This window comes from Apostichopus japonicus, chromosome 7, assembly GCF_037975245.1.
Source record: "Apostichopus japonicus isolate 1M-3 chromosome 7, ASM3797524v1, whole genome shotgun sequence".
In the NCBI taxonomy this organism is placed as follows: Eukaryota; Metazoa; Echinodermata; class Holothuroidea; order Aspidochirotida; family Stichopodidae; genus Apostichopus; species Apostichopus japonicus.
Genome location: NC_092567.1, coordinates 14,138,961 through 14,164,786, shown reverse-complemented (window position 1 = coordinate 14,164,786; position 25,826 = coordinate 14,138,961). Strand labels below are relative to the sequence as shown.

The window sequence follows — 25,826 nt, the reverse complement described above, 5'->3', positions numbered from 1 at the left end:
AATAAACAATTGGTTTATATTTTAAACTTAATTTATACATTTCAAGAACCGTATCTATACCGTTAAGTACGAGGCATTGAGATAAGCATTTTCAACTAACACATTATATGATAGGTGTCTAAGTATCACATTGTCTCATATAGAACGGAATTTCATGTGAACACATTTGGTAATAGTCAAGGGCGGCGGAACCGGGGGGGCACAGGGGGCACGTGCCCCCCCACTTTTCCTCAGGTTAAAAATGTGCCCTTTTTCTACATAAAAATTTCTAAATAAATAAAGAGTTTACAAAGCGAAACCCACGTCGAATGAAATATTTCGGGAAGTTTAAATGTTTACTACCACAGTCGTAGGAGCCCAATTTGTTTTTTTTTTTTGGGGGGGGGGGAGGGCTGTAACGACTTGCCCGAAAAATATTACCAAAATTTTTCGCGCGCTACGCGCGCGTTCAACATCTTAATGTGCATATCATATAGGCATGCGTTGGTTTTTACATCGCATGCCAATAACATACAATCATTTGCCGTGTTATAACCCTTCCAAATTGGTTATCATTATTGGTAAATTCGTTAGAATAATAATGATCATAATAATATCAGTTGAACCATTGAAAAACACATAGAAAATTATATTTCTTTCAGTATTTTGACATATTTCATTTGCTTTCATGCATGTATCGATCGCGTGTGCCGGGACTTGGACTTTATAATGATTTTCCAATTTCCCAATTTGCACATTAGATATTGCAGTGCTAGTATGCATTGTTTACTTGAGGGGGGGGGGGAGGGGTGGCGTTGATGGAGTGATGTGTAGACGCAAATAAGATAATACAATAAGAGTTATAAAGGGTACTAAATATCAGGCTGCATCAGTCCAATCGAATTTCTGCAAAGTGCCCTTCGACGTTGGTGCCCCCCCCCCCAGATTAAAAGTGCTTCCGCCGCCCTTGGTAATAGTTAATATAGACTGGCGCAATTGAAACCCAGATAGTTTAGTAAGATGAGTCATTATAATTAGGTCAAGACTGAGAAACCGAAGTTGTCACCGCCGAAGGGACATATACGGAGCATTTCGTGAATAAGGAGTATATTTTATAGAATAACGAGACATCAAGGCTAGGCCTATCATTCCATTGTCGTTTATATCGTAAATTTATTTTGCCTTTCTCAGGTTTTTTTGTTGATTATGAACTATAGTAAATTACAAGGTACTTTTTAAGAAAAGTCATCCATGCAGGAACGAACCTGGGCACGAAAACCAAACTACCGAAGGACTGATCCGCTCTCAACCCCAGTCCCCTTGCATTGAGACTGTGACTGTGTGATCCAGTGGCGTAGCCAGAGGGGGGGGGGGGCAGGGGGGCAATGCCCCCATTTGCTTTGTGCTACAGTCTTGCCCCCCCCCCCCAAATGAAATCCAGTGATGTATTCAAAATACTTTTTTTTTACATTTTTTCGAGTTCTAATAACAAGTATTCATACCTCAGGGCTCATGTTCATACTTCATGTAAGGTCAGAACTTGGTAATTTTGGGCCTTCATCATAACCACATACGGAGACCGTTGATCAATATCGTCGTGGATGTGTATTTGTGCAGACGAGGTGCTCATTAATACATATATTTCTTGGTAATTCCTACCATCAACCATCACGGGGTTGCCCCCCTTAAGAAAAATCTTGCCCCCGTAACAATAGAATGCTGGCTACGCCACTGGTGTGATCATCTTCGGGTGTATATCACCATTCCTCTCGAAAGGGAACAGATACTACAACAAGGTACAGTATGGCTTCCTTGAAGCTGACAGTCTATATCTTACTGTTCCCGCATCTGCGGTATAACTGAGATTAACCAAACTACGAGGGAGAGTTATGTGCGGAATGCAGTTGGTATGTGAGGTATGTGTATAGCCATGAAGGGTTGTGTATAGTGTATAGTGTGTATGTGTCTATTATGACTATATCTCATTAACAGACTCTTAAGGCTATTTTTACGTATAGCACATGTAAAGGACATCTTGGACTGTACTAACCTCCGGTTTGCCTTCGGATTAGATCGTGTCGTTTTTCCTTCAAAATAAATCAGGTAAGATTTAGAATCTTTCGACTGACTTTACTTTCTTTGGATAGAACTATACACATATCTGTGACAAAATACACACATTCAAACGTACGTATAGTGATATCGCAATACTGTACATTTCCTAAGCACATGTATTTGCTGGTGTGGATGGAACGATTAGGTATAGATTGAAAGAGTCTCCGTAGTGTTTTTCATATATATCATGCATGCCCCTTAAAGATATAGAGTCCTTTGTCAAAAACATTACCCAATATAGAGCCGAAAACTGTATGCTATATACATACCTCCTCTCATGTACCGGCTATAAAACTATTGGCAACAATTTAATGTTTTTAATATTTCCTAGGCATAACATAACAAAAATACAGCGATGTTACACACATTTGATGTGGTTTTGGTCTGATCATTGGTCAGTTTTTATAACGTTGTGTTATGTTATAAAGGCCTGAATAATTACTTCTTGTATAAGAAGCAGGCAGCAACACGATAGGCTGTTATATTATTGAACCCATGAGAGTCATGCTGGTAATTACCGATCGTATATATGACAATATGTGTCAGGCAATCAGAGGAGACATCATACAGTATAGGCTACACACAAAAGAGGTTGTGTGTAGCCTACATGCAAATTAAGCACAGTGAATTCATATACCAACGTTACATATCCAACCAGTAGCCTATATACATAATCAATGGTTGCCCATGCTGATGCAAGCAAGGGATTTTCAGAAGATTAAGGGATTTGTAGCCAATGTGTTCAATGTTAACCATGCCAATTGGTTAAATTTAATAATACCGCTTGCATGCATGTTTGGCAATATTTTTTAAAGCTATACTTGATGCCAAATATGCCTAGTTAAAATATCAAGCGTGTATTAATTAATTAAAACTTCTAACATTATTCCTACATATTATTAAATTTGGTTTGCGCTCGAAATAGAACTGATATATTTAGTAATCATTCCGATATACTCCAGAACTTGGTGACAGTTTCATCAAGTTATCATACATGATGTTTCTATACACTTCAGCACAGTTTTTTTCACCACACCAATGTTTGTATAACTGCAAATTCAAGATCACGTTTTGATCCCAATGGTTTACCAACGGAAAGATTGTCCTCTTGTTACATACATAACGACATGTAAAGGGAAGAACAAAACTTGGAAAGATTCATTTCAAATTCAAATTTATCAAAATTTAATATATTATGTCTAGTTTGTTAATTTATCACGTGCTTGAAGACACCGTGATCATTTTCAATATTTTCCCTCATTTAAGCGTCTCTGTAGCTTATTACAAAAGGAAATGCAGATTCGAAAATCAGTGAAGAGCATAAGATAACTGGTTACAATATCCATTGATAAATAAATAAATAAATATATATATATATATATATATATATATATATATATATATATATATATATATATATATATATATATATATATATATATTATATATATCCGAAAGATTATTTAATACATTGGTTTACGATTTGTACAAGGTCATTGTTTATAATGATTTTGATGTTCGTATTATTATATTCATATTATTCATATTTAATTAACAATTATACTTCCATAGTACTCTTTGTTATTTATAATTCACCAGCGTCTATGTTATATTACTACCGTGTGATTGCACATATCTTATAACATCTAATATAAATCCCTCGTTATGTGTGAGGTAGCCTTACGTCCTATACTAAATATGAGTTATTGCTTGCGTCTGCCATTTCGAGACTAAACAGTTTTGCATATGCCTATCTTGATGTAGGCTAAGTGACAGCACGGTTGGTCGGCTGAATAAAATCGGAGGGGATGAGGGTGGGGTATATGTGAATATTGATTGTATACCGTAACGAGTTTTGTTTTATTTTACCTATGTAATAAAACAATAATGGTTTCTCGTTCTCAACCCCTCACCCTCCTCTCACAATGTCCTTGTTGCTACCACTTTTGCATTGTTCCTATTTTAATTTCCCCCTTCATGTTGTTTTCTGGAAATATTAATATGCGAAATGCACGAAAATTGATGTTTGCTGTGATGTATATAACAGAACCATGCACATGCATATTGGTAATTAGGCCTACATACAACATGAAAATTCCATTGTTTTTTTTCTTCAAAGTTTACTTTCTCCATTAAGTTGGAAAGAAATATTACTAAAGTCGATGCTAATACTGCTTAAGCAAACATTTGACCTTTTCGAAAAGTATAGTCAACAAAATAATTCAGAGAGCGTTTTTCAACGATTACTGATCATTAGCCGGTTTCACTGAGCACCATATACAGCGATATCTATAATGGTGAAGCAGAAATTATATTCTGTTATGAAACTTTTCCTTCCGGATCCTTTATTGACCACAACCACGTGTCGAGGAAACTTTGATTTATACCTCGGCTTTGGCTGTATTCATGAACATGCTCATGTAATACATCCCTCGCCTTTGGCTATATGTTCATGAACATGCTCATAGAATTCATCTATTATTTCCAAAATCATCAATTATGTCTAAGCGCAAGTGTGTTGTGATAAATACTTCTGATATTGAAAGGAAAACAATCCCCCGACTAAAGCCCAACTGGCGATGGAGTTGGAGAAGCCCCCCCCCCCCCTCCTCCCATCCTCTGGCCCCGTCCAACCCCTCTTTGCTGACGCTACAAAGTCAGGGATAACAACAATTGAACTACTTTTGAATTAGAGACGGCAAATTTGTCAACAGTCGATTCTACCCATCTATACTAGGCCTACTATCGTTTCTGAAAGTTTGCCTCCTGCCTGCCGTTGAGTTCGAAACTTTATCAACTTTTCCTAACATTTTGGCTACTCTTAAGCTGTATTTCTTCCTCGGACACCCACTGTTGCATTGGACCATCCTCGTTTACCTTGTCAGCGGAATGTTGAATCCTACTGAATTTGTCAGCCTGATCAGCCCTGTACCCCAATTTCTACCCTTACTTATATTCTGAGTCCTCCGTAGCTCTGCAGGACGGCAATGCTTTTTGTGCCTTATTCAACAAAGACATGAGTCCAACTGCGCATGCGCGTGTCCTATGCTCAGATCAATTTAAATGCAAGCACAGTGAGTACAACGTTTTACACTTAGGAATATACAACAGAGTGAGTACAACGTTTTGTAGCTAGGAATATACATCAGAGTGAGTACAATGTGTCATACGTAGGAATATACAACAGAGTGAGTACAATGTGTCATACGTAGGAATATACAACAGAGTGAGTACAACGTTTTGTACCTAGGAATATACAACAGAGTGAGAACAACGTTTTGTACCTAGGAATATACAACAGAGTGAGTACAACGTTTTGTACCTAGGAATATACGACAGAGTGGGTACAACGTTTTGTACCTAGGAATATGCAACAGAGTGAGTACAACGTTTTGTAGCTAGGAATATACAACAGAGTGAGTACAATGTGTCATACGTAGGAATATACAACTGAGTGAGTACAATGTGTCATACGTAGGAATATACAACAGAGTCAGTACAACGTTTTGAACCTAGGAATATACAACAGAGTGAGTACAATGTGTCATACGTAGGAATATACAACAGAGTGAGTACAATGTGTCATACGTAGGAATATACAACAGAGTGAGTACAACGTTTTGTACCTAGGTAATATACAACAGAGTGAGTACAACGTTTTGTACCTAGGAATATGCAACAGAGTGAGTACAACGTTTTGTACCTAGGAATATACAACAGAGTGAGTACAATGTGTCATACGTAGGAATATACAACAGAGTGAGTACAACGTTTTGTACCTAGGAATATACAACAAAGTGAGTACAGTGTGTCACACTTAGGAATATACAACAGAGTGAGTACAACGTTTTGTAGCTAGGAATATACAACAAAGTGAGTACAATGTGTCACACTTAGGAATATACAATAGAGTGAGTACAACGTTTTGTACCTAGGAATATACAACAGAGTGAGTACAATGTGTCGTACGTAGGAATATACAACAGCATGAGTATAATGTTTTATACCTTGGAATATACATCAGAGTGAGTATAACGTTTATACATAGGAATATACAACAGAGTGTGTACAACGTTTGTATTTGGGAATATATATAACAGAGAATTTGTTTCTAGGTGAGTGACTTGCTTGGCACACATAACGGATTTTATAAAGGCAACGCAATATATATATTTTTTTTCAATTAATGATTATTACTGATGTTAACATAACAGACAGACAACAACGAATCAGTGCGTTGTAAAGCGTTATTCGCGTTTTTGCTTTGCGCATGCGTAGTTGGAGTCATGGCACACGGCTTGTTACCTTCCATGCATCTTCCAATCCTATCGAATAGTATTACATTCTTTGAGTAATCGGTTCACCCTATCTTGCTGTTTTCATTCAGACAGGTGTCATTACAACAAAATGGATGAAACCGACATGTGAGTTATCGTCGCGATGATTCCGGTCAAATTTGGGGGTGATGTTTTCTCCTTTTTCAGGAAAGCTTTGTATCCAGCTGTCTTGTAATCTCAGGATAAAGATATATAAAGGAAGCTGGATCGAATGTCAATAGTGACCTTGAGAATCATATATTTTTTTGTCTATAGCTTTGATTATATACCAACTTTGCATGTTTGTTGTTTTACTTCATGTTACACATATATCTATATATATATATATATCTATATATAACTATATATATATATATATATATATATATAACCATATATATATATATATATATATATTCATTGCATGCATGTCACTACACCAACTGTCAAGAACCACAGAATACCAATTCTAATTGTCATTCATATCATATCATATTAATCATCAATTCCGTCAGATTCCATGGGAAGACCACATGAACAGAGTACCTATATTACTAGAGATTCTAGACCATCTCCATATATATACCATAGATTTTAGCTAGCTCGACCCACCCTGTCATATCATATTAATCATCAATTCCGTCAGATTCCATGGGAAGACCACTAGAACAGAGTACCTATATTACTAGAGATTCTAGACCATCTCCATATATATACCATAGATTTTAGCTAGCTCGACCCACCCTGTCATATCATATTAATCATCAATTCCGTCAGATTCCATGGGAAGACCACATGAACAGAGTACCTATATTACTAGAGATTCTAGACCATCTCCATATATATACCATAGATTTTAGCTAGCTCGACCCACCCTGTCATATCATATTAATCATCAATTCCGTCAGATTCCATGGGAAGACCGCTAGAATAGAGTACCCATATTACTCAGAGAGATTCTAGACCATCTCCATATATATACCATAGATTTTAGCTAATGCGACCCACCTTCTCATCTCTCACACAAGTATAGAGGCATCTGTCACTTTTTACGCTCCGGTTATCATGTAACCTTTGAAATATAAACGGCAAGAAAATATATTGTATTGTTCCTTGGTAATGCAATGCGTTTACATACTTTGTTTACACCTATTATGTTGGCATTAAGTAATATAATTATGCGCCAGTAGTGATAAATAGTCATTGATCCTTTAATGGTAGAAACATTCAAATAAACACACTTCTAAAGGTAGGCCTACTTTACAAAAAGAAATTGTTAAATCATTACAAATAACTTATCAGTTCAAGTAGTTCAATTAACTGCAGACTGATTTTCTTTCCGCCGAATCCGTCAGTTTTAGCTGACCTACAGCCTACAGGGCCAGGTGATATATTATACGCAGTGTAGTACAACTACTACCGATGTGGCCTATCGTGGCAGATTGCTCTCAGCTTTGCGCCTAGGCTCCTCATTGTATTAAATCATCTCCAATCCACCTAATTTTGAGACCATCTGAACAGTTAATGCGGTATGCGTATGTATCTAGGACGGGGGTGAAATATGAAACCATTCCAGACAAGAACCAGACAACGATCACTATAGTTTACATTACTATAATTCTAGTATAGCGCCCTGTAAGCTTTCGAATTATATTTTCCAGGGGCTGGGATGGGGACAGTGGGATGAGGTGGAGGAAATGTTGTTGCTGCCAACATTATGAGTTTCAGAATTGCAAACGTGTTCTTGTTGTTCAACTAGAAGCTATTTTATTAGTCTTTGAACATTTGTAGATGCTATAACGTCACCAGTTAACGCGGTAAGCAGGTAAGTTAAGTATTCTATACAACAACGTTTTACTTACGGAAACTGATTCAAAGTCTTCTTTTGTTTTCAGCATGGAAGGAGAAGAAGCTATCGCTTTGATGAGGGTAAGTATTTAAGGTTAGCCTAAATTGTGTTCCACCTCTTTTTTCAGTTCAGAGAAGAGCGAGTCCCTCACCATAGAACTTACGAGTCTCCATCCATCATATGCACGTTACCTTTTAAACTAAACTACACGGCTGATAACATTTTAGCACTGGGCTCCTCATATCCAACTGTCAGCACGGCGGCTATTCCATGCGGAAGGGAGATAGTCTTTGAAGGGCTAACACGTCTCCAGCCATGTAGTTTAGGTAGATGAGAATATGAAGATATGAGACAAGTAAATATCGTCGCTCGTAAATCCCTACAGCAGGGGTGGGCAAACTACGGCCCGCGGGCCACATGCGGGCCGCCAGTGATTTCTTTGCTGCCCGTGAGATGTCTCAAGAAAAAGAAAAAAATCAATCTATTTTACATCATCACAAAAAACGAGGTAGCTGCTCAGAATTTATCGGCACTAATGATGCTGTCAGCTGGTAGGCACATTATTCCCATTAATTATCAACTGTAGTTACTGTACTGTATTGACATAATGTTATTGTAAATACAGATTAAGTACACACACAAATTGCTTGAAAGTCATAGGAATCAAAGGTTTGAATTCAACATCAGGTCGTTGGTTAGGTGCGGCCCAGTCAATTTTTTACTCTTTATATCTGGTCCGCCCCAGTGCCCTTACAGTGTGGTTTGGTTAAACTGAAGCTAATATAGTTGTACAACGTATGACTGAAGTGAATGACAATGTTGATCTAACTTTCTGCGAGAAACCTCACCTATCCTCTCCTTCCCCTGTGTCTTATCGGAGAGGAATACGTTCTAAAGAAGCTGGTGATCTTATGGCCATGCTTGGATGAAATAGGGAATGTATTGCTTGTTCCTATAATGATCTGTTTTGGTGGTCATTGCTTTCTTTGTCCACCCAAACTGCAAGGTAAACAAAACTAGTCACAAATTTCAAACTGGGTTGTAAATGGTACGATAAAATATCACACGACATTAATGGACAATAATGGATCCAAATCGTTCAGTAACTAGGAAGTATATGTTATAATGTGAGTAGTGACCGATTCGAACATTAAATCTCCTAGTTTGACTGAAGGCAGTTCATTAGTAAAGCCTTCTATAAATAAATCTGTGTAAGTACATTTAAGGGGAGTCCTATCTTGGAAGAAACTGTGAGGAACAACTAAGATTGTGCCGATATACATCGGGCCGAGATGCACCAACCGTGGACCCCTTTGCGAAAATTTCGATGTAAAACCTTAAAAGATTCTTCTAAAAAACTAGGATTTTAGTAAGAAATGGATAAGTAGATTGAAGGCGATGTCTCCGGTAATAACTATTTTATTGAATGATTATTATCCAAAGGAAAGGGAGGAGCAACAGCGCTTGGCTGATTTAGAAGAAACTGCCAGAGCACAAGAGATGCTCGCGGAGCAACGAGAGGCCAAGGATAAAGAAATTGAAGAACTTAAGGCCAGAAAGGTAAGTTTGGACTCAACCACTCTTAAGCTCCTGCAGGAGTAAGAAAGAAAACCATAACATTACAGGAGAGCTCTTTTAGCTGTGGATGCAAGCTTTTAATTCTTTGCATTAAAGGATTGGTTCAGGTGTTTGACATGTCTATTTTGTATGAAAGAGCACAAAAAGACAAAAAGAACAAAGAAGAAACTACCATGATAGCATGCTCTGAAAGGAGATATATTACTTTGAAGATATCAAAATTTCATTGAAAACGACTGGTGTAGAAAGACTTACTGTGAGGGTGTGACGTCACATCCTCACTTCCTTAACATTTGTGAATGTATTTCTCTTAAAATTATTTACATATTTTAACACATTTGAAAATAATATAATCGAAAATTCTTCAGATGTTTAATCTCAAATACTCCTGACATATCTTTTGGTTGAAAGTTATGAAATCTCACAAAATATTTAGAGAAAAAAACAAAGACTTTTCAGGAATGTGAGGATGTGACATCACAGCTAGTCAGATTTCACGATGAAACTTTACACTTGAATATCTCTTTAACCGAGAAAGATATTTGAACAGTTTTTTTTCACCATTGTGTTTCTTTTATTGTCCCCATTCATATAACATAAACATGTATGACAACTGAACCAATCCTTTAAAGAACATCTCACACGTGAAGAATAATGAAGGGTATATATTTACTCCTTGAAAACAGCACCTCAAAATCGTTATCGAAAGTCATGACTGGTTAACAATCTACACACTTGTCAAACATGAATGAAACTGGATATTCTGCTTGCCTCTGTGTTTTTATTTGTACATAGCTAAACGAATCTTTTGTATAGTTATTGTTTGAACATAGTTTAAATACCATTGTAGTGCTGGTCTGCATATAGACATCTGCTTTAAATACAACTAAAACGCTGGTCTGCGTAGACGTCTGCTTTAAATACCACTATAGTGCTGGTCTGCGTATACGTCGGCTTTAAATACCACTGTAGTGCTGGACTGCGTAGACGTATGCTGTAAATACCACTATAGTTCTGGTATGCGTAGATGTTTGCTTGTAATACCACTAATAGTGCTGGTCTGCGTATACGTCTGCTTTCATGACCAATAAAGTGCTGGTCTGCGTAGACGTCTGCTTTAAATAGCACTATAGTGCTGGTCTGCGTAGACCTTTGCTTTAAATACCGCTATAGTGCTGGTCTGCGTAGACGTCTGTTTCAAATACCACTAAAGTGCTGGTCTGCGTAGACATCTGCTTTAAATACCAATAAAGTGCTGGTCTGCGTCTACGTCTGCTTCAAATGTCACTGTAGTGCTGGTCTTCGTAGACGTTTGCTTTAAATACCACTGTAGTGCTGGTCTGCGTAGACGTCTGTTTCAAATACCACTAAAGTGCTGGTCTGCGTAGACATCTGCTTTAAATACCAATAAAGTGCTGGTCTGCGTCTACGTCTGCTTCAAATGTCACTGTAGTGCTGGTCTTCGTAGACGTTTGCTTTAAATACCACTGTAGTGCTGGTCTGCGTAGACGTCTGCTTTAAATACCACTAAAGTGCTGGTCTTCGTAGACTTCTGCTTTAAATACCACTATAGTGCTGGTCTGCGTAGACGTCTGCTTTAAATACCACTATAGTGCTGGTCTTGGTAGAAGTCTGCTTTAAAAACCACTGTAGCGCTGGACTGCGTAGACGTCTGCTTTAAATACCACTAATAGTGCTGGTCTGCGTAGACGTCGGCTTTAAATACCAATAAAGTGCTGGTCTTCGTAGACGTCTGCTTTAAATACCACTAAAGTGCAGGTCTGCGTAGACATCTGCTTTAAATACCAATAAAGTGCTGGTCTGCGTCGACGTCTGCTTTAAATGTCACTGTAGTGCTGGTCTGCGTAGACGTCTGCTTTAAATACCACTAATAGTGCTGGATTGCGTAGAGTCTGCTTTTAATACCACTATATTGCTGGTCTGCGTAGACGTCTGCTTTAAATACCACTAAAGTGCTGATCTGCGTAGACGTCTGCTTTAAATACCACTATAGTGCTGGTCTGCGTAGACGTCTGCTTTAAATACCACTGTAGTGCTGGTCTGCGTAGACGTCTGCTTTAAATACCACTAAAGTGCTGATCTGCGTAGACGTCTGCTTTAAATACCACTATAGTGCTGGTCTGCGTAGACGTCTGCTTTAAATACCACTATAGTGCTGATCTGCGTAGACGTCTGCTTTAAATACCACTATAGTGCTGGTCTGCGTAGACGTCTGCTTTATATACCACTGTAGTGCTGGTCTGCGTAGACGTCTGCTTTAAATACCACTAAAGTGCTGATCTGCGTAGACGTCTGCTTTAAATACCACTATAGTGCTGGTCTGCGTAGACGTCTGCTTTAAATACCACTATAGTGCTGATCTGCGTAGACGTCTGCTTTAAATACCACTATAGTGCTGGTCTGCGTAGACGTCTGCTTTAAATACCACTGTAGTGCTGGTCTGCGTAGACGTCTGCTTTAAATACCACTATAGTGCTGGTCTGCGTAGACGTCTGCTTTAAAATTGGCTTGAAGGAGCATTCCAAAGCATCCACAAACTTGAACATTTTGAAAGCTGATGCAAGAGAAGGATTGTTGACTTATATTTTTATATTTTGTTTCCATATAATTTATGTAAATCCGATAATTAAATCCCTTTTGACCTTACCTCCCCAGATTTCATTTCCTATCAAACATAGATAAGTATATATTTATTTTCATATGTTTTGCTTTCAGGAAGCGAGAAGAATCGAACGAGAGAAAGAAATGGAGATAATAAAACAGCACGCAGCAGAGAGGCGAGCACGTCAACAAGAAGAAGCAAAACGAAGGAAAGAGGAGGCAGAGAAGAAAAAGAAAGAGCGAGAGGCTAGTCGTAGAGCAATGATAAACCCCCTCGCATTCAAGGGAACGGGCATGTCGGTAAGATGCATTGGCGTGCGCACATGTGAGAGGACCCTCAGACCCCGCAACACCCCCCCCCCACACACACACACACTTCATAAGAGCCGGCTACTATGACCCCAGTACAGTCAACCTCCTTTAGTAAATCCTTCGTGTGCCTCTGGCCCTACCTTGGCTCCTACCTGAATCAGTAGGGGGTTATTTTGAATAAGATCTCCGCCTGCACAGTGAAATCTATGCACGCCACTGGTTAGATGCATAATGTCGCATGAATTTAAAGGTTTTACCATAATATGCAGGAAACTCGCATATTCCTGAATAGCCGTCACCAAAAATACCAAGAACGCTACAATACAGCAGACCAGTTCTGTGAATTTGAAGCATTTGCTTCCGTTTCACTGCTAGTTTTGTTACAATTTGACATGAAAAACGAACAAAAAACTTTCGAATGAAGAAGGAATGGGGATGTTTCTTTCAAATATGTGTGCACTATTGTCAACCCCACCCACCCTACCCCACCCAAAGAAATAGTTTAACACGAAGTGATTCAAAAGTACAATAATATAGTCAATTGAAAACGAGACTAATTACGTAAATATTTGCAATTAAAGGCATTGAAGACTCTCCTCAAACCGCGTGCCACTCTGTGAAAAAGTTAAATTTCCATTGCTTGCAAGTGAAGTTATTGTCTTGTCGCTACAAAATGCAGACAGTAATGAAACGTGATACCTTGTTATCTTAAGCTGGACCTGAGATGTCCATCGCTGTATCGTTTGTACACTGTGCTGTATGCACTGACTGTACACTAGTGTCTGATAACCGACGGTAGCAAGCTGTGTGTGTATTTTATGGGATCGATGGTGGTGTCTAACACTTCGGTTACACCTCATTCGAAACTAGGTCAGATTACCGGCATTATACGTTCCTTTTTGCGCTAGTCTTCACACCCTTTAAATGATACAATTCGAAAGTCACAATCAACAAATCTTGCCTACACCGATGATTTAAATTGTACATTGTAATGTCGATAGTCGATACATCCTTGCAGTCGTGCAACAGTAGTTATGAAACATGTTAATTCTTAACATTTCTTCTTCTTTGAAGAAATTCGACGAAGATCGTAAGTTTTTGATGAAAGACGACAGTGACTTTGCGGAGGAGCGAAATGAGGCGATTGAGAAGCGAGTTCCGCCTCTTACTATCGATGGCCTCGGAGAACAAGACTTGCGGGAGCTGGCCGCTGAGATGCTGAGGAAACTCAAGCGAAAGTACGGACTTATATTTGATAAGGGGAGAATTTTAAAGAAGAGGGAATATGTGGTAAGAAATCAATGTATTAATATGGCTTAAATGGATCGTCTCGATTCATCATCAAGTTGTAAATTAAGAGCATACAAACTATAAGACTCGGGGAGCAAGCTTTCAGCCAGGTCGCACCGTTGTGGTGGAACAAGTTACCATCAGAAATATGACACCTTACCTCTATCAGCACTTACAAATCAGGGTTACAGACGTTTTATTTCAAACAAACCTATGGTTAAGTGTATTCAATTGTATTTTTTAGTATTTTTTATATGTTTTGTTTAGCGCATTGAACCTTGGGATTTTATGCTATATAAGCACGGTGTAATAAATAATAATAATAATAATAATAATAATACTGATGATGATGATGATGATGATGATGATGATGATGATGATGATGATGATGATGATGATGATGATGATGATGATGATGATGATGATGATGATGATGATGATGATGATGATGATGATGATGATGATGATGATGATGATGATGATGATGATGATGATGATGGTGATGATGATGATGACAACACCAAGCCGGAAGTTAACAGAATGTATCATAAGAGGCATATAACGAAGTCCTTTTCTCAGATTTTGTTTAATGTGTGTTGTGTGACGTGGTTATATTACTTTGTGAAATCATTAAAGAACAACGACTGTGCCACAATAACATGTTTACCATTTCACCGTATTGGTCATACATTGCTGTACGTGTAATATGAAACATTTTATCTGACTAAAGAATGGATTTTTCTTTTCCTTGTTTCAGTTTAACGAGCTAACCACAAGAATAAGAGCCAAAGAAGAAGATGCGTAAGTTGATTCTATTTGAAAGATTTCAGCAAAATTCAGGAATCAAGAGTCTGGGAAAATTGTCGTTAAACCTTGACCTTAGTTTTGCTTAAATTTGTTACATTGTTGCTATCCGAGAAACACTAGAAACACTTTTTTTTCTCGATTAAAGGAAAAAATGAACCAGTTTTTATGAATCCATTGTTAAATTGTATACATGATACAGAAGCTTCTGAGTGGAACAGACTCAACAAATAAATCTTAACACGACCGGAAAGCTCAGTTGGTGGAGCACAGAGAAAGACAGTTACTGCAGACTGCAGCAAAGGCAACTGTTCCCCGGATCGACGGAAATAGAAGGAATGTTTCATCCTGTGCACGGCGCAGATGATTGTTCAAATGAAATTAGACGTATATATACCGTAGCATAAATATACATAGAATTGTTCGCGAGATCGGTTGCGCGAATTAGATAAATATAGAGCAATAAACCTTGCAAATTAACTAAAACGGTTAAATATATCAAGACAGCCATTAATTTAAAAAAAGCGAGGTTTTGTCAGTTCAAAGTGTTTTTTACTTGTAACTTCAGGTACAAGGAGCGCCAAGCAAAGGCTACTGGTGTCAGCAAGTATTCCAGCGATGGAACATTTCAACCTTTGCAGGTGAGAATTAAACAACTTGTTTACTTCCGAAGTCTTCTCAATAAGCCAGCTGCCGTTACGTAAATAAAATGAATTTGTTTCCCGATCCAATCGAATGCTTAGGCCTGTTAGTATAAATGATATAAACTTACAAAACAAAGTGATGATTAAACGATTAAGTATGTTACATCTAAGGGCAGATAAACTTTGACTAGAAAAATTAACATACGGTAATGTGTAAAATGTGTGTCCATTCTTGTTGTTATTAATAAAACTTTAACATTGCTTTTATTTCATTTGATTGGGAAATATAATACATTACATATATGATATTTAAAAATGTATTGCCACAGAACAAAGATTCTAACTGTATAAACAGACATAATTAATTATTAAAGTTATAATAACACTCACCTGAATATTACGCAATAATGCATACTACTTCTTAAGCATATATAACTAATCTAAAAGGATTTTAATGAGACATTTTAAGGAACTTTTACGTTGGAAATGAAGGTTATACTTTTCAATAAAATGTTTCCATTTTTTTTTCATGTAAGAATTTCACCCCAGATCAGCGTCGTGAGAGCATCATGTCTTCGGGAGGTGTGATGGGGAGGATGCAGATGTTTGGAGGAGGTGGTGCACATAAACCGGATATTGCAGAGGCAAGTAAATCAGCATCACTGTTAATTGGTTTTTGCCATTACGTCTTCTCATCAATATGACGTCATCAATACGTCACAGTATCATTGCTTCTGTTTATACTACAAGCATCAGGCTAGCTGAAACGTGACATTACATCCAATGAGTGTTGAGCAACATCACTAACGGTCGATGAACGCAATAAATATGTTAAAGGATGGCTTTAGGTGCTTAATATGTCAAGCAAAAACCAAAACTTGAGTTTTCGTAATGTTTATATAAGCTTTTGACGGTTTCATGATATTTACCTTTAAAATATGCTAAATCTTTCCAAAGCTCCTTTAAGGCCAACGAGGTCATTCCTGTACAAAACTTTCACTGTGCGATGTTATCGATGAATGCCTTCACAGAAAACTTCGATCAAACATCGATAGTAGATGATACAATCATTACAAACTAGTGTGCTAAATATGTCTAAACCAATTCCAAAGATACGAAAAGCTTCGGGTAATTTCGAACGGGTATATCTTCGTTGCAACGAATTGATGCAGACTTTTGGTAACCTCGAAGTGAAGGTTTCTTTGGTGATGACGTAACTTTTCCGACCAATCATGAGCGACTACTTACACACAATTACAAAGCTGTTTGGGGAAACAAATCGCATTCCGGTGGGGTGACCTTCCAGATACATTACCATCCGGTTAGAGGCATACCCACTGAAATGACATTGGTTATGTTTAAGCTATAGGTATTCATGATAATGCAGGTATAATATGCCTACCATATGGGCGTTTCAATGTAATTTGTAAATAACCATCGCAATGATTTTGTGGCTTCAAAACAAACTGGGAAATTTCTACATACTTCTAGGATTGTTTAGACTATAGGAGATCTTAGCTTCACATTTGCATGTATAACACAAGAAATGAAGGTACTACTAAGTATATGTGGATATGTTGCTTACATATCAAATGAAGTTACATCTAATCTACGGGTGGATAAGTTGCTAACACATCAAATGAAGGTAACTCTAAACTATGGGTCGATATGTTGCTAACACTTCAAATGAGAGTACATCTAGCTACGGGTGAGTATGTTGCTAACACCTACGGGTGGATATGTTACTAATACATCAAATGAACTTCGGGTGCTTCTAAGCTACATGTGGATATGTTGCTATACACTGGATACTGGATTATACTTATCAATTCAGTTGTATAGTAATGGGTGTAGGTCTACACTGTAATAGCAGGGAGTTGTTATGGGACAACTCCCTGGTAATAGCATTTTGAGCCTGGTGAGCCTCATGATATTTCCCACAGGTCATAGTGGAGGTGCTGTTTAGACCGTGAAAGAATAACATATTCTTGCATTTAACTCTTCCCCTTTTTTTCGTTCTTTGACGTTTCTGTTGTTCCAGTAATAACATATTTTTTTTACTTTAGAAGTTATCAAATTGTTTTAACTTTTCATAGTAGTAAAATGATTTGACTTATTCTCCTTTTGCACATTCCATATTTTATGTCATAGTTTGTCTTTGACCATACAGCTAATCTATAATACTTCACTAAGAATGTATACAATGATTAGTAAAGCATTAACATTGCTACCCATTATAACATAGAACCTAGAGCTTTCATCAGGAAACAATTACTTGTCATTTGGTAACATCAGGTTGAAAAGTGTTGTCAAGTCTGAATGCTTTGTTAACTATGGCGAGACCGCGTACATTTATTCCTTCTAATGTGTTTAAATGCAGGGATGTGTTAGTGAGATGGTTATACGACGGTTACACTAAGAACATAAACTTATCAATCCAAATTTAAGGAAAGAATATTTTCTTTCAATTTCAAATTTCTGTTGTTGTTTCTTTATAAGATGATATTGTTGCATGGTTTATTGTCTCTATGATGAGCAGTTTCTATTAATCCTTGAAGATTGAAAATTTTGCCGCTCAAGGTTACATGTTTATTTCACAAGAGAATGAAAGCCGTTCTCGCAATTTTTTCTCTCTTTCCTTTTATATATGTAATTTTGATGAGCGCAACCACTCCACGTCATAGTTTTCACATATTTAATGAATTTTCCCGGATTTATCAAAACTTCAAATATGTATATCTTGGAAACGAAAGAGCTTTTCGAAAACTGTCAACAGATTTTGAATGAGATTAACACACAACAAATGTACTTAATGTGGGACAAATTTAACTACTGTATACGTTTAGCAGATGCATGTAGGGCGATGTGCAGTAAGTATAAGTTATGATTGTTAAACATAACAGTAAAACAAAGACGATGTCTTTGGCGGCTACAACTTCATTTCCAAGAGATTCTCTTTCTTTGGATATCATCCTCATTAACACATCCCTGGTTAATTGTAGTGGGCTATATAGCTAACGTGCTCAAATTGTAGTCAGTAGGACCAGGGAGTTGTTATAGAACTCCCTGGTAGGACAGGGCTCCGCAATGAGCTGTCTGGCCATTGTTATTGTTAATCTAGTGACATCAATCTCAAAACTGATCAAAGCAATTGTTTTAGTATTTTTCTTATAGCTGTTGTACCTCATCAAAGTGATCAGTAAAGTCTTCGAACCATGCTATAAGTCAAATAGGCCTTATGATAACTCATGTCCAAATTTAAAGAATAATTTTACAGCTATTTTGAAAGGGTTGAAACAAATAAATTGTTTAGAGTGCTATTATAATCTTCAGTGAAGAAGAAAAACACTTTTGAAAGGTTGTAGCTATTTTTAGCGTAGAGTACCATGTGAGTGTATTACTGATGATTTTTTTTTTAAATATTACGTGTAGACGAAACTGTTAATTTATTATGTTTGGGGTTTATATTGAGTGAGATACAGCTTTAATGCATAGCTGGTTTCTGTTCTGTCATCTCGTTATGATTTACATGATCCCTCCTCCAATGCATATTCATGAGCTACTGGTCACCTGACATTCATTTGATGCTTTAACCTCTGCTCATCATGTTTTTACTGCACAGGGTTCGGAACCGAATGCTCAGTAGCGATGACGTCATTTCGCTTACAGCTTGTACGCAACCCTGCAAGACAAACCACCATCGTTACATTTTAAATCCCATTTGAATAGTTTGCTGTGCTTTTTCGCTTTTAGCTATTGCTGCACTGAAATCAAAACACAATGGATTACTCACAATGTACCTCGCCACGTGACATCGAAGCACTTTGTTTGGATCAGGCATATAGGTTTTCATTGTTCTTTGATTCATATTGTCCGATGATTACAAAGTAATAGGACAAGTGAAATTTGCTTCAAAGAATTGTGAAATTTCTAAAGGCTTACTTGATAGTATATATTAGTTATATATTATTATTATTTTAATATGCCAATTCGGTTTTCGACAAATCCAAAATGATAAACATTCAAGGATTGGCTTTACCAGGTTCACCTTTTGAAACATGCAGCCAAACATCGATAGTTACTCACGGTTGTTCGTGATGTAAATCCATTGTGTGATTGATTTCCTACTTCACAGTCTAAGAAAGGAAAATTGTCAAATCAAGCATTCATTTTGTATTAGCAGCATGCAGTACAAGAGTCTTACGACACTGCTGAACGTATTAATCGGTGATTCGGAGAGTGTATTGCTCTTATATCTGTTAGTTGTGTTTGATGAAACGAATACTTAGAATCTTAAAACAAAATAAACTGCAAAAACAGAGACAAAGTGGTTGAAAAATTATTCTGACACAAAATCTGGTTCAGTAAGCCAAGAAATGACAATTTCTTTTCATTTGACTATCAGCATGTCGTTGAAGTGAAGCTGTCAAATCACCTAGTAATATGGGATGATGGAGTCGGTGAGGGGCACGTCGGGGGGGGGGGGCACGTCGGGGGGGGGCACGTGGCCCCAGGTTTGTGTCCCTTTCATAATTATGAAGTGCACGTTGTTGTAACAAAAGGGCCTTTACCATTTGGAATGAAAGTGGTCTCTTGTTATTTAAAAAAGTTCTATTGTTGACAAATTACATCCTTTCCTATTATTTGAGATGACTTACTTTGTCACAGGAGCAATTCCCTACTCCTGAAAAGTAGTGAATAGTGTCGTTGTAGCATACATTTTTAACGTGAAACGTTCGTTTAGTTGTACTCTGAATTTCAAGGCTTTGTAAATCAAATTCATTTTCATGTAGAATATATCTTTTCTTTGGTAGACACATGATTTGTATAATATTATAAGAAGAAAACAGCATTTCACTTCTTTTCATGGTGCTGTTGCGACATATCTTGATAACAATTTTCAGAATGTGTTTGCACCTTATACAGAAAAATACAATAATAGCAATTCTTGAAAACATTCAACATTAAACATCGGAATGTCCCGTTGCAACAAGTAGAATAGTTGACGTCTAGCAGGAAGTAGAAAGTGACTAGATCTGAGCCGCCCGATTCGAGTTAATATGATCACAGCTATATCATTACGACGACATGCTGAAGCCTATACCTTACATTATACCTGCCTGTCCCGTGTTGCAGAACAGTATATATATGTACAGTCCTGTGTGTGCTGTTAACGCATGTAACTTTTCTACCTGTGGCAAATACTGTTTTCGATTAGCATGAAATTATTGTCTTGGAAATGGAACTGTCATTACTTTTGAATTAGCATGGTTGCATTTGTTTTTATGCCCTTGATACAAAATCAAACTCCTAATTCCTTGACCACATCTTTTGTTAGAAGCAAACGTGAACGCATATAATAAAATCTCGCCTGTGTGCATGCTTGCTTAAATATTTTAGCAAATAAACATTCTATCATTGTGTGTTTGAAGTTGAAATAATAAAGTATTTTTCATAAATGACTCTTTTTAATTGGAATAAAATAACAACTTGATAATTATATTTATCACTGGCATTAATTTCATAAAAGTACAATTTGATATTAATGAGCACATATTTGCTGTGTAATTAGTTACTACTGTTAGCCTGATGATAGGTTTTTATTAGTGATCACGTATTGGCATTAGAAACGATATGAAAAATCATCAAAATCGATACAGCATGTCCAGGAAGGAATACAGATTATTCATTTAGGTGGGAAAGTTTCAACTACAATTTTGTTGCTAGATGGACAGCAATAAAGAAAGACCGCTGTTTTATATGTTGAGCTGCATCAGGGAAGGAATCGATTGGTAGTATAGTGATACCTCAAATAGTACCAATTCCACGAAAGCAACGGTCTTGTTCCTATATCATATGTATTTTGCAGTGAGATCTGTGTGTGTCCGTATTGTATGATTGGTATCAACGAACATTCCAGTGTAATCGTCTGCCATGATATAATTTAAAATGAGTTATATCGTTCTTGGGATTAATATTTTTTTCGATACTTCTCTCACATTCAGTCACTATGCGATATAAGACACTTTAGGTGCCCCTGTCAGTGTCCTAAGGTAATATTTATTCAATGAGTCAAGAATAGGAAGCATATTTATCAATAAATTTGAGAGAAAATGACTTGACAAAATTCATTTTAACGGGCATTTCTGCCTTTTCCCAACAAATTTTACTCAAAAGATTATGGCAAAAGATCCTGAAAAAAAAGCACCCTCGTTGAGTTGTCCCACCACATGGACTTCCATAACAGAGTTTATTAAGGTTTCCATTTGGTGATTTGTTTAAGTTCATGATATCAGGGCCGTCTTAAGGCATGGGCCCACTGGGCCCTGGCCCAGGGCCCCGCGATGTCAGGGGCCCCGCAATCGTAGTAACCCCATGTCTTAATCTGGGAGGAAAACTTATTGAATAGGCCATTATGACTGATTGAATTCGGTACTTGACAACTTGTGACGAGAGTTGGTGAAACACTTGAGAGTTTGACATTAAATATTCGAATCTGAGTTGGACACCCTGGAATATATAATGCCCGAAGGCTTACAACACCTCAAAACACCTCAAAAAGATTGATTTTCAGTCAATCATACAACAGTTTACGATCAAGAAACGCCGCAAGTTCCGTTAGTTCCCCCAGTTAAAAGACTCAACATAAGGGTGTTACAAATGGTGAGTCCAGTATTGTTAGGGAAGGGATGGAGGGCAACTGGAAGATTACTCTTCTATAATGTATTTCAGCTTTTAGATATATCACGTATGTTATTCAGCTAAAGTTTTATGCTTTATGCGCGACATAGGGAGGGGCATAGGCGTAGGAGGCGGGGCGGGGCTTCAGCCCCCAAGCAATTTTTTTTGGTGAAAATTCGGGCAATATGCTGAGAATTTTTCGGGCACCTACTGGAAGAAGAATAATTTGCAGTGTGTTTTTCATTTTTTTTTTTTTGGTGAAAATTCGGCAATATGCTGAGAATTTTTCGGGCATCTACTGAAAGAAGAATAATTTGCAATATGTTTTTCATTTTTTTTGGTGAAAATTCGGGCAATATGCTGAGATTTTTTCGAGCACCTACTGAAAGAAGAATAATTTGCAATGCGTTTTTCAAATTTTTGGGTGAAAATTCGGGCAATATGCTAGAATTTTTTCGGGCACCTACTGAAAGAATAATAATTTGCAGTGTGTTTTTCAATTTTTTTGGTGAAAATTTGGGCAATATGCTGAGAATTTTTCGGACACCTACCAGTGGCGGAGCCTCCATACAGTCAGGGGGATGCCCCCCTCCCTCTGACGGACTCAAATGGACTGCTGGCGCCCTTTTCAGCTTTTTAACACTTTTTACTTATTCGCGATTATTGACTTTTTTATTGCGCTCTCAAATACCTATTGACATTTGTCACATTTTGTTGGTGCAATTTTCTGACAAATGGCGATAAAACATATTTATTCTTTGTTTATTTGCAAATTAGCAAGGCATGGAAAGGGTCAATTCCGGCGATCTAGGGAGTATCTTTACTCAAAAAATTTCTGTACGCTCCGCGCCAACCTGTAGTGGCGCTCCGCTTAGATAGTGTCGAAAGCGCCCCTACAGACCATTCTCTCCCCTGACCAATACCCCTAGCTCCGCCACTGGCACCTACTGAAAGAAGAATAATTTGTGTTTCCAATGGTTAAACTTATATAATTATTATCATTATTGTTGTAACGACTTCCCAATAATTCTAACCAATATGGAAGGGTAATAACACGGAAAATGATTTTATGATATTGGCATGTGATGATATGCACATTGACACGTGGAACGCGCGCGGAGCGCGTGAAAAAATTTGGTTATATTTTTCGGGCAAGTCGTTGCAGCCCCACCCCCCCCCCAAAATCAAATGAGGCTCCTACGCCTATGGGGAGGGGTGGTAAATGCAGGCATGTGTATTCTTGAGCGATTGTCAAGGATGTCAATTTTTCACGCAACTTTTTTCGAACTCACTTGATTGAGGGGCCCCGCTCCATTGCCGGGCCCAGGGCCCGGTGATCTCTTAAGACGGCCCTGCATGATATTATATAAGAACGTCAAAACACAACTAAATAAAACATAGGTAGCAGTTAATATGGTATATGGACAATCAGAGAGAATCGTTCAACCTCGCAAAAGAAGTATAAATTTCTGTTCTTGGCTAGAATATATTGTCACAAACGTTCTGTGCATAACATCAAGAATTTCGCCGGTTGTTGTAGCACGACATGTCCTTTTAATAGTTCTATAATATTAACTATAATTGGTAGGTTTCCTTTGCATATTATCAAAGTGATCCATGTGCATACTTTAAAAGTTAGAATGGAATCATGAAACTTCCAAAGAGAAATCTATAGCCCCATGTCAAGCTAGTCTTGTCTTTCAATAAAACGCATCGCACTGACAGCGTTACGAACATTGAAGCAAATCATATTTGATCAACTACTTTACAAGGTACATTTAATTATCAAAGCAATGGTTACTTTTAAATCAACCACTCTCCCCTCCCCTCCCCTCCCCACAGAAAATGAGAGAAAGGAAAACACATGAATATGCTGTTGAAATGGACTGAAATTTAGTCGCTAATTTAGTCATTTATATTTTCTAAGAATGAGCTCATTAGTGATCGCACTGTATACAACAAAACTATCTTTGTTGTTTCTTCTTTCAACAGGAACCGGTGCGGCCAATTGACATCACGAAATAACAGACTGGAAATATACAAATCACGTGAGATTTGGTCAAATTCAGTATCGCTGCAGAACACTCGCTCATGTTTTGAACTGTTGAGGGGAATAATTAATCGTTGCTACATATATTTTATAACCATAATACATTGTCTAGTTTTAGTTGTCTTGTTCTCTGTACATGGTTATCTATTTGGCAATAGAACCAGATGTGCTATTTTTTACACCCTTTCACCCAAGGGCGTAGGAACCGGGGGTGCTGGGGGCGCCAGCCCCCAGTGAAAAATATGGGGGAAGTATCATTCCGCCCCCCCCCTCCCCCCCGTTCCGCAAGTCAGAAAACCCCTTTTTCATTTCCAAATGAGAAAAAAAATCTCATTTGGAGCACCAAATTGCATCTAAGGCCAGGTGAAAAATGCAAAATTATTTACAAAATGGAGTGGGTGTTGAAAGTGTGCTTTATTGCACCAAATTGCATCTGAGGCCACCTGGAAATGCAAAAAAATCCAAATTTTAAACCCCTCCCCCAGGCCAGCCATCAGTCTTCAGCCCCCCCACTCAAAAGTACCTTCCTTCCTACGCCACTGCTTTCACCTATAACAATATTTGTTCCAATGAACAGTACGTACGAAAAGGGACAATGAACCACTGTCTTGAATTGAAACCAGCATTAAAATAAACTATTGTGAGCATATATAGCCTAAGGCTATTTGCTTTAATATGTGAATCCCATCATGGGCATTAACGTTACACCACTGCCAATGTGTGTCATGTCTATATATAGCAAAATTTGATGTTATCATATTTAAAAAAAAAAATTGTAGGCTTGTGTAAGTGGAAAATGTCCAGTACATTTACATATATAATCCTATAAATAATGGTGTGTAAGAAAATATAAAAGTGCCCTTCATTTTATTCAGGTTGGATCCAGTATTCTGCTTTTACTAGAATTCAGCCTTTAAAATTAGATGAGTTGAATAAAAAGGACACAATAGCAAAAAGTTTAGTTGTTAGCGATGCGATAGATACATATTGGTCGATTTATTTATAACATATAGTTTTGCTTTTTCGGTTTCATAAGTAATTACAGTTGAAGATCATAATTTGCAGAAATGTAAATGGAACCTTTTTTATACTATAGATAATGGTTTTACACATTTCATGCCGGTTTACATGATAAACGAATATACCTTAGAGAGACTTCAATTATATACGCCTTAATTACTGTAATAATCAAATTAAATACAATTCTTAATGTTTGTGTGATTTATAGAACATTCTTAATGTTTGTGTAATCTTTAGCTTGATCTCGAGTTTTCTTGTCGCATCCATTATCCGATCATTGAAGTATATTTCAGAAATATAGCAGATGATTTGGTCTCCCCGAAACGAATGACATCTCTTAAACCATTTACCACAATAGAATATACAATTTGGCAAAAAGTATAGAAACATGCAAAACAGTTGAAGCTGTTAGTAACTATAGCATGGATAATCTTCTAATGGTTATTAAGGGCATGAATGATTTTGTCCAAACTGATGAGCAATGTTGAGTTACTTACATCATATAGATCAAAAACCTTTGTTTGGTTTTATTTGAATTGAAAACTCAGCAAGCTAACAAATGGACG

At 37.4% G+C, this 25,826-nt stretch overlaps 1 protein-coding gene across 3 annotated transcripts; it reads left to right on the top strand.

The window, feature by feature from the left end:
- Positions 1-1,933: 1,933 nt before the first annotated feature.
- LOC139969404 (uncharacterized) lies at positions 1,934-25,470 on the top strand. 3 transcript variants are annotated; one of them, XM_071974336.1, is made up of 11 exons: positions 1,938-2,082; positions 6,482-6,518; positions 8,306-8,339; positions 9,703-9,819; positions 12,574-12,759; positions 13,846-14,061; positions 14,819-14,862; positions 15,434-15,506; positions 16,046-16,153; positions 19,132-19,181; positions 24,183-25,470. In XM_071974336.1, exons 2-10 carry the CDS (start codon positions 6,502-6,504, stop codon positions 19,153-19,155), a joined length of 819 nt encoding a protein of 272 aa, XP_071830437.1. In that variant the 5' UTR covers positions 1,938-2,082; positions 6,482-6,501; the 3' UTR covers positions 19,156-19,181; positions 24,183-25,470. The 3 variants fall into 3 exon arrangements, with proteins under 3 accessions (XP_071830439.1, XP_071830437.1, XP_071830436.1); XM_071974335.1 differs by lacking the exon at positions 19,132-19,181; XM_071974338.1 differs by lacking the exons at positions 6,482-6,518; positions 19,132-19,181 and having other exon boundaries at positions 1,934-2,082.
- Positions 25,471-25,826: the final 356 nt, after the last annotated feature.